This window comes from Asterias rubens, chromosome 9, assembly GCF_902459465.1.
Source record: "Asterias rubens chromosome 9, eAstRub1.3, whole genome shotgun sequence".
Lineage (NCBI taxonomy): Eukaryota > Metazoa > Echinodermata > Asteroidea > Forcipulatida > Asteriidae > Asterias > Asterias rubens.
Genome location: NC_047070.1, coordinates 13,256,339 through 13,275,897, shown reverse-complemented (window position 1 = coordinate 13,275,897; position 19,559 = coordinate 13,256,339). Strand labels below are relative to the sequence as shown.

General features: G+C 40.9%; 1 protein-coding gene across 1 annotated transcript; it reads left to right on the top strand.

The window, feature by feature from the left end:
* The first annotated feature begins 240 nt into the window (after positions 1–240).
* LOC117294437 (mycocerosic acid synthase-like) lies at positions 241–19,157 on the top strand. Its single transcript, XM_033776833.1, has 4 exons — positions 241–523; positions 9,885–10,002; positions 10,638–17,497; positions 18,061–19,157. The coding sequence occupies exons 2-4, from the start codon at positions 9,963–9,965 to the stop codon at positions 18,409–18,411; spliced, it is 7,251 nt and encodes a 2,416-aa protein (XP_033632724.1). The 5' UTR covers positions 241–523; positions 9,885–9,962; the 3' UTR covers positions 18,412–19,157.
* The last annotated feature ends 402 nt before the right edge of the window (positions 19,158–19,559 follow it).

Here is a 19,559-nt window from a genome sequence, read left to right as displayed (position 1 = left end):
CGCAGAAAACCTTGGTGTGTTTGTGGTTGCTTACATTATTCTGGTCAGGTCCGTTTATGCAAACTACAACCAAATTTACAAATGCACGTATGAAGCCCGGTTCATACTTCCTGCGAATGCGAATGCGAAGCGAATCTTGACGTCACAAATTCGCAACGAACAATTCGCAGCAGTTGAACTCTGCTCTACTCCCTTGCGAATAATTTCTGCGAAAGGAGGGTGTGAAGTCAAATTCACGTCAAATTCGCTTCGCATTCGCATTCGCAGGAAGTATGAACCGGGCTAAAGTCCATTCGATTATAATTTGCATAACCGGACCTGGCGTAGCTATACTTCAACTCCTGTATCCGTCGTCCGCGGATGGTAGAAGGTTATATAAAGACGCGCTCCGCCGCACAACATCATTCTTATCTGACGTTTTTACTTCTGCAAAAGTTCTTCCTCCAACATTCAGGAAGAGGAACCGTACAGATAGACGCTTTTCACTGGCTCACTGGCAACAGTCTCGGCTACAATTACAAAGGTAAGTTTGGATTTAAATATCAAGATCACTGGTTAAAGGCAGTGGACACTACTGGTAATTACTCAAAATAATTATTAGCATAAAACCTTTACTTGGTAACGAGTAATGGAGAGGGGTTGGTAGAAACAATGTATAAACATTGTGATAAACGGGTCCCTCTGAAATAGAGTAGTTTTCGAGAAAAAGTAATTTTCCACCAGTTTGATTTCGAGACCTCAGATTTAGAATTTGAGGTCTCGAAATCAATCATTTTGGAAGCACACAACTTCGTTTGGCAATGGTGTTTTTTCTTTTGTTATTATCTCGCAACTTCGACGACCAATTGAGCTCAAATTTTCACAGGTTTGTTATTTTATGCATATGTTAAGATACAGCAAGTGACATGACTGGTCTTTGACAATTACCAATAGTGTCCAGTGTCTGTAAAGATTGTCGTAATAAGATCATTTCATAAGACCGCTTGACTTATTACTTTCGTGGAAGTCGGCAGCAACAGCTGGCCAACCGCTCAATTTCATCAAGTGTAAACAAATATTTATATTTTCAATGCAACTAATTATATTTTCAAGAGCAGTTATTTTTGTTTTAATGAACTTTACGAAACGACAGGCCCCGTTTCATACAGGCCGCATGAGGAGGCCCAGACTATTTTTTGTAACAATTTCGATTTTGCATTTATTTGTTTGGGCGAGTGCATGCATTTATTCAGTGCAGCTATCTATATTTTCCATGCAGCTGTTTCTATGGTAATGAAATCGACCGGTGTTTTTGCCGATGCTGAAATTTGCCTATATTAGATCTAACCCCTTCCCTATATATATATTTTTTACCTTTTTTTTCTTATTCTTCTTCTTCTTATTATTATATTGTATTATATATTATAATACAATACAATACACTTATTGGGCTTTTCAAAAGGTATTCGCTTTGAAATTTCACACAAGCTAAGGCCTCAAACAAAATTAGCACAAACACAAATGACGTTGGTAGTCAGTTTACACGTTTGGTTTAAACATCTGAAAGGATTTTGAAAATCCACTTTGTATTTGAGCGAATAATACAACAATTAGTGGTTTTGCCTAGAAAGCTACATTGCTTTTCCTGAAGGTTAAACATTATGTGTTTCTTAACTCTTGGGCAATCAGTATAAAATCAACCACATAAAACCATGGCTTGCTTTTGTTCTTATACTTGTACCTTTATAAGTGGTTACTTCCATCCGTATGAATAAAGTAAGTAACAGACTTTTCCGGAAATTAGTTTTTGAATGCAGCCTAAAAGCATCTACTTTTACATGAAAAGTAAAATTATTTTCTTGTTAACACTTACTTACTTTCGTATTAATAAAACGGAGTAAATACTACAAAATGCAAGATGATAAAAAAAACGTTTTATAGGTTTGTCAAAAAAGGAAGCTATTGGAGAAATAATAAAGCTTTTTTTTTTCTCAGAAAACAAGTAAATGCATTTCAATAGAATGTTGAGCATAATTATTATTCATGAATACCCAGACAGTTTTGTCTACTCCTATTGGTGGAGAGCGCGTCACGTGGGGGTGTTTAAACGGTTGATAATGACCAGTGTTTATAACCGGCTGGCTTCCGCGTGTCAGGCGCGCAAGATTATCACGTGGAACGCAATTCATAGCTATAAGTAACATCGCGTAATCTACTTCTATGTTTAAGCGCGCGCGCGTACACACAACCCACGCCGGCAAACTCTTCGCAAAGTTTTGGAGAACAAAATTCAAACCTTGAATTTTCAACTTAGTCCAGGAGCTTATGGTGATCCGTATAAAATAAATGATTATAAGATGCCACCTAGCTAGATACCTTCTTTAGGTCCTAAAAAACAAGAAAATACATGTTGGCAAAATTGAAAATCTGGCAGATGGCGGCCATCTTCGATTTCAAAATGACCACCATTTAAGTTCTATTTTTCCTTCAACTTTGGCTGTGAATGTCATAAAGTCGTGATGTTTGTGGCTAGAATTACATATAAAGCAATAAAAGGTCTGAATTGTTTCAGATGACGGCCATCTTGGGTTTCAAAATGGCCGCCTTTGTATGTATTTGTTTCAATAACTTTGGCAATGTTGTTGTAAAATCCTGTTTTGGGGTGAGTAAAGTAACATTCGCAATGACTATCAAGCTATACAAGCTAGCATTAATATAATAAATATATATATAAGATCAAATTAAACAAATATTGAATCATTTAGTTAAGGCCGCCATTTTGAATTTCAAAATTGCCGCCTATCAAATGCATTTTTGCCTGTATCACGGTCTATGAGCCTTACAGAAACTTGGTGTTGGTGTCTATACCCATGTTTCCAGGGTTAATGAACCCAATTAGATCTAGATGGATCGTTTGGTTTAAAGAGCCATCTTGAATTTCCAGATCCAATCTTGGTCTGTGGAGACGCATACATGTACAGGTATAGGTGTACGGGCAAGTTAAATAAAAACATATCCATCACAGCTAACTATGACAAACTGGCTCCAGATCTTGCCCAGAAGTGACAGGCCCTGGCTTGGTCTGGACCAGTTAATGAGATATTCGGGCCTTACCAGACTACAACGGTTCAGAATTAGATCTGGGTCTGGTTAAGCCAAGCCAGGTCAGATCTTGTTAGATCTGTGCCAGGTCTGGCCACACCGGGTCAGATGATATCACATCTGGGCCGAGGTAGGCCAGTCCAGTAAATCTTGATGTCAGACCTGTGCCAGGTTTGGCCACAATGTGTCAGATATCTGGCCCAGATATGTTATTCTCTCAGATTGTGTTGCCAGCCCTGGCACAGATCTAACCTCAAGATTCCTCTGCCCGGTCAAACCTGGCCCTAATTTAAAAATCTGACCAGGTGTGGCCAGATCTAACAGTTGGATTACCTGGTTTGGCCAGACCAGGCCAAAAACTGATCATCTGACATCCTGTTCTAGCCAAACCTGACCCAGAGTAGTGACTCGTTCTTCGTCCGTATGACGTTTCAGCAGTTTAACAAAAACGTTTCGCTTTGATTCGGGGGGGGGGGGGGTCCAGATGAGTCACTTTCATCAAACTGTTGTCAGAATCAAAATCTCATGGCTGACTTTGTTTCTGGTAATTAAAAATTGGTGGTTGGGTTGTGTGTGTGCGTGCGTAGACGTGAATAGGGGTTTCATACAAAGGGAACCTTTTGTGAAGAGCCATTCAGCCATAACAGACAGCTTGATATAAAAAGTATACTCCAAAGCATTAAGTGAATACTTTGCAGTAAAATAATAAATTTCTTCGTACAGAATGCTTTTACTGAACGCTTCTACTTTGAAATTGATGCTTTTACTTGTTGCTATAGTACTTGTCAGTATTTATAACTTTTTATTCATACGACCCAAGGTGCTGCTCTACTCTGACATACGAACATTCTTTCAACTTAGTTTAGAAAGACTCTTTGAACAGATTTGAAGTTTTGGATCGGGGATCAAAAGAAAAGAAAATGTAATAACATAATTTTACTTCTACACATAATTATGTGTATTTTAGCACATACTCAGTACTTTCCTTATAGTTCGGTAAACAAAATCACAAGCAAATTATTCGGATGGGATAAAAAATACGATTTGGTTTTAACCTTTAAACCGATGTGTATATTATGCACTGTGCTCAGTACTTTCCGAGTTCTGTGAACTAATTGTAGAGACACGGTAAGGAGAGCCGGTCCTCTAATTAATAAAGGACGAGCATTCGCCAAAATACAATCAATATTAACAATAAATGAACAATGACAGTTAAGTAAAATATATCAAATAAACTTCTCCTGTACAGGTTTTAATGGTAACCCATAGCAAACAACACAAAAAGTTATAACACTACAGTATATACATTACATAACATTACACAGTGCACAGTGAAAGTTCACAAAAAGGTCAGCACACACAGAGGCTAACGGACGCGCACGTGTGTGACAGTGCTGCCTGGCATACACACTACACATGGTTTTCCAAATAAAACGATCCAAATAGAGAGCTACAAATTCACAATAATTTGGGCATTAATGAGGGTAAAAACACAAAATAATACTCACAAATATCTCTACAACTCTATTGATCCCATATAAATAGGTTTTTGGAGCATGGCCAGAGCCATGCTCCCTATAAAAATAGAGAGAATCACAGACCAAATAAATTAGTTGCTCTTCCAAGTCGAAGCTATAGAAAAAGAGAGTGAATGTCATGTGACATCCCCAAAAGTAAACTTTATTCAAGTCAACCAATGAGGGCGCACTTGGCGGATCCCTACAGGTTCCCTACTTTATAACCACGCGACCCGAGTGGTTTAAACAAAACAAACACAAGTGTGACCTAAAATTATTTAGGAAAAGACAATTTATACAGATAACCCATAATCATCTGAAAACAAATGATACACAAGATCCATCATGAAAAGATGGATTCTAAATCCTTTATACGTCAGAAAAATATATTATAGCCAAAATATCCACTGAAAGTTCACTAAGACCAGGTTGTCTAATAGTAACTGACACAAGCCATACAATCTTAACCCAATCTCAAATAACAAAGTTGATGCAAATGTAATACATTGAGGTCAACCAGAGTGGAACAGACATAACACACCATGGTAACTTTCTCCACACACTAAGATAAGACAACATAAACCAGATGGTGATTCAAGACAAAACTCTACACAACCCTTTTTACAAGCACATAGGACTGCACGAAAGATCATGGAGTATATTAACATTAATCAAACCTTACTTTATATAGGCAATTATACTCTAAACATGAACAATTGGATTTAAAAAGGCAGGCAAAACTGTCTTCTGGCAACAACAAGTGAGTAGGCAGCAACAACAAGTGAGTAGGCAATTTAGCACAAAAACAATACTTTCCTGAAAATGGTCCCATAAATGTCCGTAAATGCTAAATGCATGGTGGAAGACAGTCAGTTAAACAAATCTCACTCAAAAGGGTAATACAAAAATATCCTATCGACCAGTGAGTACAAAAAGTTGGAATACACCAAACTACAAAATTGCTGACACAACAAATATTATTCCACTTAGCAACTACACCAAAAGTAGGAAAATTAAATTCCCATTGATCACGACAAATTCTTAGGGTACACATCTGGAAATGCACTAAAATTGTGGAAAGTAAAAAGTATATGCCACAAATTACTCCATGAGACAATATTTCAAAGTATCTGCCTTAAAATCAAAACCATAATCCTCAAAAAGTCAGTAGAGAAAATAAATAATCATGGGAACATCTTGTCCCTTAAAATATAACTACATGGCAAAATCAAATTCACTATACCATGAAAAGTACATCACAAACATGTAAATACAAGAACTATTTTTAGCTCAAAAAAACAATCCAAGCACAGTGACCTTTATACAAAGTCAAGTCACAAATAAGAGGAACTGGAGAATGAAATGGCTTACATAGCAGTTAATATCAATCAATCAATCACATTAATTTACTCACTAAACTGTAAGGCCCAAAAATGTCAAGCAAAACTGTCTCACACACTGAGAACACAGAACTGGATTTACTACCAACTTCGAAATCATCCTTTTACAGGAATAAAATGCTGACTAATCAAATAATATGCCTTACAAACAGTATTTAAGGAGCAAAGCCCATCACTAAAAGTACTTAGGGTCACAAAAAAAAGAGGAATTGGAAGTCAATGAAAATACATGTACGATTTGATAACTTGCCTGAACACAACCCGTACTTTGGGTAAAATAACCATAAATTCAAATCGATGTGTACACAAAACGACTCCAAACCAATATATAAAGTGATTTAAACATAACAGAAATAGCACTTAAAATTCTCCAAGAACACTCTTAGATTACAATATGAACCTAGCAAAAATGGTCGGACTATTCTAAAAGGTATGCCTATGAGGTGGATCTTGCGACCCGTGTCAGGTATCACAACACAGGTGGTGTTGTGATACAAGCTACCCTCAATGTGCAGGTAATAGCCAACACATTGTAGATATAAATGGTTGAAAAGTTTCACCTTTAAACACAAATTACAATAAGCCTAAACAACTCATAGAGGTGTACATCCTAACCTGTCTCCTATAGTGTACAGGCGATCCTCTGCTATTTACACAAAAGTTAATACAGCAAAGTGTGCATGTTATCTCATCATAATTCTATAGAAAAACTTAAGTTATAGCATTTGGCCACTGACCCAACATGAAAAACACTGTGGGCCTACCGATGGTCACCGTTACTACTGCCAACACAAGTACATGAAAATAAATTACAATCCCTGAATACAAGGGAGACTTCCCTACTTTTTCATTGGCTTTGCCATCTGGCAAACAAAATGAGTGGCTACTTACAATACTGAGGCCCTGGGAAACTGCACAGTGGCTATCATTTAAAACATACACTGAAGGAGAAACAAAAACTCCTCCTGCCAACTCTTGATTACAAAAAATAGCAGTTCCAATAACAATTGGCTCACAAACTAGTGGCTCAGCCTCCACAAAAATAGTATCAACCACCTTAACTGAATGGGAAAAAGTAACAGGGTCAGGTGACTGTAACTTATCACTGTCTAAAACAGGCTTTTTGACAAGCTTTAAAATGGCAGATGTATTATCTAGTATGGCTTGAATGCTATCCTCAGCACGTTTACATAAAATATGACTGACATAATAATCATCTTCATCTTCATCCAATACACAATCTTTTAAGGCACTGGTTAAGTTTCTAGCTATCTCACTATTCGACTTAAATATAGCTTCTGGCAAAGACATGGTTGGAATAATACTAGCAATGCACTTTAAAAAATACGACTTGACAAAATTCAAATGAGGCCTAAATCAATGACCTACAAAACCAGTCTGCACATTAACAGACAATATAAACACAAGTCCAAAATAGTCTAACCACAGTGTAGACAAAACGTACAATTGCTACTCAAAACTTTCCAACTTACAATAGTCTTAAAAAGACTTAAAATTAATACAATGCCAAGATAATTGTAATACACAAGAAGTCAAATACACCATTCGCACAGATGCAAAATAGAAGGATGCAGCTAGCTAAAAACTCAGTTACAAATACAATAATATGTGTGCAACAATGAAACGATTTGACTTCAAAACACTGATCCAAAGCACAGGCCTACAACTGGCTCTTAAATTATATGTTTCTCAAATATGAATCTGGGATAAGATCCACAAAAGACACAACTGCCTTCAAACCACAACAGATTTACACAAAGCTTTCATATAAATTGTCAAATATAACATACAATTCTAAAAATAGAATTTATACAATGAAAGTTGCACAACATAAAATGTAAACCAAAATAGATATCCGTTGAAGAAGTCCTCAGTCCATGCAGGAAAACAAAGTTAGATGGTGACCATCACATCCATAGATCGCAACAAAAACGCAAAACGATTACATAAATCAGTTCTCCGTCGGAGACAAATCTAAAGTCCTGGGTTACATCCGGTTAAAATCTGACAGTGAATAGCGAAAAGTCAAAATAGCGAAATGTTCTACTCCATGATGAAAAGGCGTAGACAAATCCACAAGACAAAACGGCGAAAATATCATTATCAAGGCAAAAGAAAAATTGCAAAAATCTATTGACGAATCTAACAATGAAAATAGTAAAATGGCGAGCACTCAATCCTGTCTACGACGCCATTTTGTAGAGACACGGTAAGGAGAGCCGGTCCTCTAATTAATAAAGGACGAGCATTCGCCAAAATACAATCAATATTAACAATAAATGAACAATGACAGTTAAGTAAAATATATCAAATAAACTTCTCCTGTACAGGTTTTAATGGTAACCCATAGCAAACAACACAAAAAGTTATAACACTACAGTATATACATTACATAATATTACACAGTGCACAGTGAAAGTTCACAAAAAGGTCAGCACACACAGAGGCTAACGGACGCACGTGTGTGACAGTGCTGCCTGGCATACACACTACACATGGTTTTACAAATAAAACGATCCAAATAGAGAGCTACAAATTCACAATAATTTGGGCATTAATGAGGGTAAAAACACAAAATAATACTCACAAATATCTCTACAACTCTATTGATCCCATATAAATAGGTTTTTGGAGCATGGCCAGAGCCATGCTCCCTATAAAAATAGAGAGAATCACAGACCAAATAAATTAGTTGCTCTTCCAAGTCGAAGCTATAGAAAAAGAGAGTGAATGTCAGTCATGTGACATCCCCAAAAGTAAACTTTATTCAAGTCAACCAATGAGGGCGCACTTGGCAGATCCCTACATAATTAACAGGAAAATTACTCGGGTTGGATTCGAACCCACTCAAGAAGTTCGAATCCTTAGCTACGGGTACTGCAACGATTTAATAGATAGTAATTTAAGAAAGGGACTTGCTTTTTATCCCCCACACCAATGTTTATTAAGCACTGTATACCTAGTACTTCCCCCTCCACCTCAACCCCAACACATAAACGAATGTGTTTTTTAAGTTGGCCTACCTACAAAAAAACGGAGATCTTTGAATTAAACCATTTTCTTACAAATTAACAGGATGGTGCTGTTTTCTGTATCAAAGATTTGAAGGTCGTTGCTTTGAGTGATTGTAGAAAAAAAATCCATTGTTTTGTTTATGCCTAGGGCACTTCGGGTAAGCCTACCCTACAATACTCGAAAAATTGCCTTATTTTGCTTAGAAGCGTGTACTTTTTGCAAGATAGAGCCAAGCTAATTAATTTTAGATGGGCATAGCTCAAAACATAATTTTCTAACCTATCATAGTTTGAAAAGGAAAACAAGAAAACTAACTGTAAACAACTCCACAAATTGGTTTAATGTCAAAAGCAGATACTTCAATTGTTTGTGAATATTTAGCATTTTACTAATTTTGTTGTTGACCAAGTTGCTGAGAAACACAAATTTCTTGCCTTGTTGGGTTTACGTCAATATTAACGAATTGAGATACAAAGTTATACATTATGACGGAAATATTGATGCTAATTACGATTTGGGTCACAAGTCCTGTAATTTGGAATGAATATTGACGTCGGCATGTGTCAGTGCCAAATGCTATCTGTGTCTACTAAAAAGTGAAGTAGGATGCGAACCCTTTGATTTCATCGTGAACGGGAACAAAAGGGGTTTTAACATTTGTATGTTCTTACCTGATCAAAAATAAACTTGCGGGAAGACTGGTACGATACAACTCGCTCAATGTGGACAACTCGCTCCAGTTATTCTATAAACTATGTAGTCACTATGTGAGACATAAACGAAGTTCAATAAATTTAGAAAAGCATGCTTTTAATCAACAATTTGTTGTTGTTTTCTCTCCCCAATTCAGGATAAATTGGAACCCCTTTCAAATCTTGTTGCTGTGTGACAGAGGTTCCAGATTCACATCCACATTATAAGAGCAAACATGGAGAACAAGTACCGCCCAATCGCAATTGTTGGAATAGGTAAGTGCTAGTGTCCTTCGTGGATTACTTGAAAGAAAAACCCACACAATTCGATAAATGGTGATTGACAACGTTAGAGGGCGCTGTGGTAGTTTCACCAATGGGTGTACCAATACATTCCCGGCATAGAGGGCTCAATGCAAGATATTCAATAATACACGAAACATACTTTGAAGTCTAACAGTTTTTGTTTTGTAGTAAAGGGGAAATTATTCATTGACTCTTTTGTACTTTTATCCTCTGTTCAAGTTGATATGGGGATTCCCAAGGCCCGTCCAGTTTCTCCCTACACCGGTGTAATTTTCCAAACGTCCAACCCAAGCATCCATCTTTAAAAAATGAGAACCATTTGTGTCAGAGCCAATGTCATCAAGATACCTCAAGTTGGAAGTAAACAACCCCCAGGTTACAACTGGGCACAACGTTTGATGTGCTACACAATATTAATAAGGCAGACGCTCTGTTTTCTCCTAGTAGTGGGGTACACCCACAACTAGCATGAACAATTGGGAATAGTTTGTGCACTTAGGGGACGAGCAAGATGCTGAGAAGATCAATCGAAAAAAATGCGATTATTGAAAGTTTTTGTAAAGGCAAACATTCTTACAACTCCATGTTTTTTATTTGTTTAACAGGATGTCGCATGCCGGGTGGTGTCAAAAGTCCGGATGAGTTCTGGAAGGTCATCCATGATGGTAGAAACACCATTACTGAGGTCCCACCAGACCGATGGTCACTCGACAATTTCTACCACCCAGACCAAACCAAGCAAGGGAAGATGGTCACCAGGCGATGTGGGTTCATTGATGGCATAGACAAGTTCGACAACACCTTCTTCAAAATCTCTCCAAGAGAAGCGATGTCCATGGACCCACAGCAACGTCATATACTGGAAGTAGTCAATGAAGCCTTTGAGGATGCTGGCATCGTACCAGACACAGTCGGTGAGTCCGCGGGGGTTTACCTTGGGATAGGTATGATGGACTACCCGATCCAGTCGCTTGGAGAGACTTCTCTTATTGATGCTTACACAGTGACAGGTTCTGCACATAGCGTGGCAGCAAACAGAGTGTCCTATGCCTTTGATTTGAAAGGTCCAAGTATTGCTGTAGATACGGCATGTGCCTCTTCTATGACAGCAATGCATTTCGCTTGTACCGGCATCTGGAACAACGAATGTAACGTTGCAGTTCTGGGTGGTTGTAACAATCTCCTCATGCCTGATGTTACGGTTGGCTTCAGCGCTCTTGGAGTCCTCTCCCCCGAAGGGCAATGCTGTCCCTTCTCCAGTTCAGCAAAAGGCTACGTACGAAGTGAAGGTTTCGGGGCTCTGATCCTGAAGCCTCTTCAACAAGCAATATATGACGGTGATCACATCTACGCATCGATTCGAGGTAGTGCTATTGCTGCCAATGGATTCTCGAACAGCCTCACCATGCCATCCGTGCCAGCTCAGATGACGGTCATGAAGCAAGCGTACGAGCGCTTTGATGTCCCTCTCTCAAGTGTACACTGCATCGAGGCCCACGGGACTGGAACACCGGTTGGGGACCCGATTGAGGCTGAAGCTATCGGCAAGACCTTCGCTCCGCACCGTGAAACACCTCTTAGGATAGGCTCCGTCAAGAGCAACTTTGGCCACAACGAGTGTGCTGCTGGAATAACGGCAGCCATCAAAGTAGCTTTGATGTTGGAGAAAAAGATGCTTTGTCCAACTATCAACTATACTGACGTCAACCCTCATATAGACACGGAAGAATGGAAGCTGCAGGTCCAGACCAAGCTCGAGCCTCTACCTGATGGTCAGCAAACTATCATCGGTCTTAACAGCTTCGGTTTTGCTGGTGCTGTTGCTCACATGATCTTCCAAGAGCCCCCGGCTCGAGATTCCCCAGATCCAGAAAGTGACTCAAAATCCTTCCGTGCTCAGTGGCAGTTTGGCGGCAGTGATCAAGGCAACAGCATCTTGATTCCTTTATCAGCCAAGTCAACAGATGCTCTAAATGGTGTTGCAGAACAATGGAAGAATTTCACTGATGATAAAGACGCACTCAAAGTTGTCTCATGGCTCTCAACTCGACGAAAGCATCATGAATGCCGCCTAGCAGTCATCACTAAATCCGGAGAACAGTTTCAGAAACAACTCGCCAGCTTCGTGAAAACCGGGAGTGGAGAAGGTATGTCATCTGGAAGTGCCTACGGCAAGAAGAGACAGATCTGCATGATTTTTCCTGGTCAAGGACAACAATGGGGCAACATGGGACGGCAGCTTTACAGAACAGAGAAAGTGTTCCGTGAAATTGTACAAAAATGTGATGAGATCTTCCAAAAGCTGAGCGGTTGGTCCCTGCTTCATGACAAGCTGTTCTTCAATAGACTCAATGGCATGACTAAAACAGGTGAAAAGATAGACGCAGATCAGCTTATCGACGATATGGAGATATCACAGCCAGCTATCCTCTTCTTCCAGATTGGTTTGTTCCATCTTTGGCAGTTTTGGGGGATCATTCCAGATGTGGTGGTTGGTCACAGCCTGGGTGAAGTTGCCGCTGCATACGCATGTGGTGGTTTGACAATTGACGAAGCAGTTAGAGTGATCTACCATCGAAGTACACAACAGGCTAAAGTCAAGGGGGCTGGAAGCATGGCAGCTCTGCGTCTGTCTCTGAAAGACGCACAAGAGATCTGCTCTAAATCTGACAAGCTTTACATAGCAGCACTAAATTCTCCATCTGGTATCACCATCGCAGGAGACACTGAGCTTATCACTGAGTATGCAAAAAACAATCCTACAGTGGCCAAGCAATTGCGGGTCCAATGTGCTTTCCACACACCAGAAATGGATCCAATGGAGAAGTCTTTCCGAGCTGCCATGAAAGGAGCTGTGGAGACGGAGGCAGGATGCCGTACCCTACCCATGTATTCCACCGTAACAGGGGAGCTGTATAAAGGAGATTTTGGTACAGATTACTGGTGGGACAACATCAGAAACACGGTGCAGTTCCAGCCAGCAGTTGAGGCTATTTTGGAAGATACCGAGGCAGATCTTTTTCTGGAATGTGGTTCCTCAGCAACACTCATCTCATCTGTCAATCAGATAGCAAAGCAAGGCAACATCAAATCCAACATAACCTCTATCTCTTCGGGTCAGCGTCGACAAGATGATCGCTACATGGTCCTCAAGGCTTTGGGTGAGCTTTACATTGCTGGCCTCAATGTTAACTGGAAGAATGTTACTGGAGACTGCGCAGAATGGGTATCGATTCCCACCTACCCGTGGCAGCATCAGTCATTTTGGATAGAGTCGGAGCCAATGCGCATGAAACGTCTTGGACTTGACGATCGTACCTTTAAAGGGCAAAATGGAAACATGTCACTGTTGGTATTCCCCTTCCTGGCCGATCATATCGTGCAAGACCGACTAGTGTTTCCTGGAGCGGGCTATGTAGAATACGCCATCGAGGCTTCCTTCCCAGAGAATGAGTTGCCGTGCTTGTCAAATGTGTCGTTTTGCAAACTACTGATGTGGCCCGAGAAAACGGCTACTGGTGGTAGTAAATTTGGCAATCTTCAGCTTGGTTGTAACATGGAAGGTTCAAAGGTCCAGATTGTAGCAGATGGCACAATGTACAGCGAGGCCGATATCACAGCGAATGCTACGATCCTAAACGACCACATCCCAATGAAAAGCATCCTTTCACGATGCACTAGTAACACACCTGGGGATGTGTTCTACAGCAAGCTTGCTGCTCTTGGCCTACAGTATGGTCCAGCGTTCCAGGTTATCGAGAAAATAGCTCTTGGGGACGGTGAAGCGCTTGGGTACCTTTGCCCAGCTCCAGTTAACAAACTGCGACTTCAGATCACCCACCTTGATGGATGTTTTCAGCTGCTCATCTCTGCCATTGGAGACACGTCCACACTATATCTACCCGTAGCCATCAAATCCCTGAAGATGCACGTTCCGTCACTGCCAGCATCGGAGTCGTTTGTTGCTCATGTGAAAGTCACTGAGTGTGATTCATTGTCACTCACAGGAGACATCACAATGGCCACAAACAGCGGGAAGGTGCTGATGGAGGTGGTTGGCTGCAAATGCCAGAACGTGGTTGGTACTACCTCGGATGTACCCTTGTCATCTTGCCTCTACCTCACCAAGTTACAGCCCCAAAAGGCTGCTCTTCCACCAACATCTGCTGCTTATGATGTCTTCGAGCCATACTATCTTCAGGAGAACTACCCGGAAGAGATAGATCCAATTTCAAAAGCTGTTGATGTAGTTCATGTGCTGCAGGCAATCTGCGTCTCATACATTCGGCACGCTTTCGGCGAGGTTCCCGCAGAGGAACGTGGCAAGTGTAACCCACGATACATTAAGAGACTTGAGGAAATTGCAGCAGACGATACAGTAGATGACATACCGTTTGAACAGATCCCCATTGTCATCAAAGACATCATGCAGCGCATCCCAGAGCTCAAACAAGAGTTGACCATGATGACAAGTCTAGGTGACAATCTCCCGACCACCCTCCGTGATCCATCAACTGCAGTCTCAATTCTTTTTGCCGCTGAGAACATTGCGCATTACTTCATAGACTCCCTGACAACCAGACTGTACTACAAAGCAGGAGCCAAGATGATTGAGAATGCAGTTAAAGAAGCTGCAAAGAGCAAAGGAGTTGTGAGAGTTGTGGAGGTTGGAGGAAGAATGGGTGGCCTAGCCAGCTACATTCTAGAGCCCCTAAAACAACTAGGAATGGAAAACAAATTGGAGTACATCTTCACCGACCTGAGTGCCTCCTTCTTTGCTCACGCACAAGGGAGACTTCAGGAGTACCCATTCGTAAAATATCAGCAGCTTGACATTGAGACTGACGTTGAACCACAGGGGTTCGTTCCAGGCTCCGTTGATATTGTGGTCTGCATGGACACCCTTCATTCTGCTGTTGACTTGAACAACGGACTCCACCATATGAGGAACCTTCTATGTCCTGAGGGTTGGTTGGTTATGTATGAAGCAACGAACACCAAGTTTATATCTGAGCTCCTTTTTGGAGCACTGGAGCTGTGCTGGGCTTTCCAAGATTTCCGCACCGATGTTTGCTGGTTGGATCAACAAGGTTGGGTTGACCTGATGAAGAATGGTGGTTTTACAGACGTTTTTGCTGTATCCTCTCCAAACGAGTTTTTCCATAGCATCATGATCGGCAAGAAGTCAATTGAAGAGTGTTGCCCAGAAGAACCAGAATCTGACTGGCTAGTTCTCTCCGACTCCGCATTCCCAGGTAAAGGAAATGTCTTGAGGGCACTTAAAGACTCCCTGCCTCAAAACACCACCTTCGCATCTTCTGACAGAAAGCTTGATGATGCTCTCGAAGGCAAGAAAGAGTGTGCTCACCTTGTCTACATTCTCGGTCAGGCTGACTGGAAAGCTAAACAACTCACCCGCGTCTTACAAGAAGTCAATGAAGACTCAAGTCGGTTTTCCCAGGTTTCCGTTGTTACGACCGGGACCAAGACGTCAAGTGCAGTTGCTGTTGGAATTATTAGGGCAGCCACAAACCAGAGCCAGGTGCCCATGTTTTCTTTTCATCTAGATGACGAGTCAAAAGAAAGCCTAAGCATCTTAGTCAAGGTGATTGTAAGATGTGACGTTAATGATCGGGAAATAAGCATCAGACATGGAGAAGTCCTCTTGCCGAGATTGGTTAAAGCTGAAATTCCTGCCCATGACACGAATAATGACACGTACTGGCAACTCATACAAAACGCTGACATGTCAAGTAAGAACGCTTCAATAGATGATATGGGCTTCAGTTATCTGAGTGAAATGGAACCACCTCCCGGTAAAGTCATAGTTAAAGTCAATGCTGCTGCTCTCAACTTCAAAGACGTAATGATGGCTCTTGGACTCCTATCAGGGTTAGATGAAGAAGATGAGAGGGCCCACTTTGGTCTGGAATGTAGTGGCGTGGTCGTGAAACTAGGCGCTGGGGTAACCTCACTGCACATTGGAGATGAAGTGGTTGGCTTTGGTAAGCACTGCTTCGCCTCACACACCATCAGTGATGAAAAGTTACTGGTCCCTAAGCCGTCAAACCTCAACTGGGTTGAAAGTGCAGGCATAAGTGTGATTTTCTCAACTGCTTATTACAGTCTGGTCGAGAGAGCAAATCTTCAGAAGGATGAAACGATTCTTATTCATTCTGCATGTGGCGGGGTTGGTTTGGCAGCAATTCAAGTGGCTCGAATGATTGGAGCAAAAATCATCTGCTCTGCTGGAAGTAAGAAGAAGAGATCTTACCTTCGAGAGGAACTTGGCATCGAGATGGTGACAGACTCTCGTTCTGAAAGGTTCTATGATGATGTGATGAGCTGGACAGAGGGTAACGGAGTTGACGTGGTTCTTAACTCATTGAGCGGAAGACTACTTCTCAAGGGAATAGAGTGCCTCTCCTTTGGTGGAAGGTTTTGCGAAATCGGAAAGAGAGATATCCTACAGAAGACGAACCTTCTTCTGATGCCCCTGCTCCTAGAAAACAAGTCTGTGTTGTCATGCCAAATAGACCGAATAGTAATGCTTCAGAAGAACAAGGCTCAGAGGCTGATGCGACAGGTGGCGAGTCTATTTGATAAAGGGGCTATCAAACCAATCCACACTGAGACTACTTCAATTACAGACTTCGCTGACACGTTCCGCATCATGGCCAAAGCAAGTCATATCGGCAAGGTGGTTTTTGATATTCCAAAAGACTACAAGCCCCTCCAAGTTGTCCCAACATGCACACTGTTCAAGGTAAATGCTACATATATTGTCACTGGTGGTTATGGAGGACTTGGTCAGGCATTCGCCCGTTGGCTTTGTAAGAAAGGGGCTCGTCATGTGGCGCTGGTATCACGTCGTGGTTGTCATAATGCTTCTGCTCGACGCACCGTCACATTCCTGAAGAGAAGAGGGGTTAAGGTGTATGATTTCGCCGTGGACTTGGCCGATGCTAGTAGTGTTCAAACCATCCTTAGGCAACTCAATGAAGTCCACAACGCTCCAGTTGTCAGGGGCATCTTCCACCTCGCTGGTTTCATCGCTGAAGAATCTTTATCTGACCTTACACCTGAGCTGATGGACAACATCCTTGGTGCTAAGGCGGCCAGTGCCCGACACCTTCACAACTTGACTGACCATCTGCCACTGGATTTCTTCCTCATGACATCATCTGTAATCGCTGTATGGGGACATCCTTCTCAACCGTGCTACACAGCTGCTAATGTTTACTTGGACGATTTGGCCGAAGAGCGGAAGGCTAAGGGTCTGCCTGCAATGAGTCTTCAACTGGGAGCAGTTCGGGGTGCCGGATACCTGGAGAGCAACTCCGATGTTGTCAAAACACTTGGGATGAAGGGTAACATGACGCTACACATTGATGAGGTGCTTCAAGTTGTTGGCCAGCTTCTTCAAGCAAAGGATTCACCAGCTGTGCTTTGTCTTGCAAACCAGGTAAGAATGAAATCATAGTTATGTTTGTTTTACAGTAACCACCAATGTGTGTGTCTACTTGCCAGATAGATTTTGTTCTCTAAAAAGAGGAGTAATGACCAGGTAGATTTCGTTCTCTAAAGAACAAACTCTACCTGGCAAGTACACATACATGTTGTTACCGCAAACTAAATATTTATTAATATTTCACAATGCAGTGCCTCAAATCCCATATATAGAAACAATCATTGGCAAAATATTTAATGTATTAAATAGCTGTAAGTTTTTGTGTACAAGTTCCATGTGATCGCAAGTTGTTTTGTCAAAAAGTTCAGTTTTGAAAGCATTTGGCAGGCTGTATATTAAGCGAACATTTCAAGACTATAATATGAAACAAGAAAGTATAAATGGTAGATAAAGAATACGGAAGTTGCTAAAGTGGAGCAAATCGTACTATGAAGTCCGCTACTTCTAAAGTTTTCTCTCTGTTGTTGTTGTTGTTGTTGTTGTTGTTGTTGTTGTTGTTCTGAATGTTGTTGTACTATTCTGGTTTATAACCTGTTATCTGGTATTATTAACCACAGGACTGGGATGCTACCTTAAGACATTGCCACAACGACTCCCTGAAGTTCCGTCACCTTACCTTGGGTCAGCAGGTCGCCCAGACTGACTGTGACCTCAGCCAGGAAGATCTAGAGGATCGTGTTAGACAGAAGATGGGTCAACTCCTATGCGTAGAGCCAGGAAGCATTGACCTACAACAACCAATGATCAACTACGGTATTGACTCTCTAATGGCTGTAGAGATGGTCACGTGGGCCAGTAAAGAGCTCAACGTCATCATCTCTCAGCTTGATATTCTGGGTGGTATTTGTACCAATGTATTACTGGAGAAAGCCCTAGACCACAGCGTGGTCATTAATGTAGCTGAATAGCTCATGGTTCGACGGGGCATTGGATCAATGGTTAGATGAATAACTGACCAGACACTACTTACTTACCAGACACAAACTGTCGATGTGTCCAATTATCACAGTTGGTGGAAATTATAATCACCTTGTGATTTCAAAATGGTTTCTTCATTTAGTTGGTATAAGTGTCACTCACTTTCATTAGCCAAATGGGAACCCAACTGTTAATTTTTTTCACTTGTCACATTAACTTGGATGGGAGTAGAAAAAAACAAGTTGCAGTTTTCAAACAGTTAATTTATTTCCATATAGGAAATCACATGATCTTAGAGGTTAGTTTTGCTTCCAGACGTGCAAAAATTAGTAACTGTAGCAAATTAAACTCAATTTTTTGAATTAAATATATATATTATTCAGATATGACAAAGAAAATGTTTTCAGATTATGGATAAATTGTTAAAAATGCTTTATATTTACGAGAGTCCATCAATGGAAGCTTGTTTCACGTATAGCACGACGTGAGGTTAGCGAGATATTAACCCTAAGGCATTGATCCGCGGAAGGCCGGGGGTAAGGAGCCAGACTGCCGAGTTTTCTTTTATTTATTTTTTTTGTAATAGTCTGTACACCTAGCTCATCAATGCCGCTGGGAAACAAAACGTTTGCATTCTTGGAAATATGTCTATCGTCCTTTCCATTATTTTGTTTATTTGTATTAATTTTGATTTTTTTCCATACACCGATGTGTGTTAGCACTGTATACTCAGTACTTTCCCGAGTCCTGTGGAAAATATCACAGGCATATTACTCGGGTGGGATTCGAACCCACGACCATTGCAATTCTAGAGCAGTGTCTTACCAACTAGACTACAGAGATTGGCCGGTGGCTAAAGGCAGTTCGAATTCTATGTTTTGGCAGCGGGTATCGCAACGTTATTTTATTTGATTGATTCATTTTGTAATATTTAGATGAGAATTCTATTTTCACTACAGTTGTATGAAGACCACTTAAGTGACAATGAGTGTACAAGTCGTGCATTTAAATTGTTGAAGACATAACCCAAAGTAGCCGTGAATTTTCGTAACCCTCCGGTAAACGACTCTTGCATCGTCAGGAGGATGGAGGGTTCCGATGATCGCACCTTTGCTGGTAGTTCCAGTATTTGGAGTAG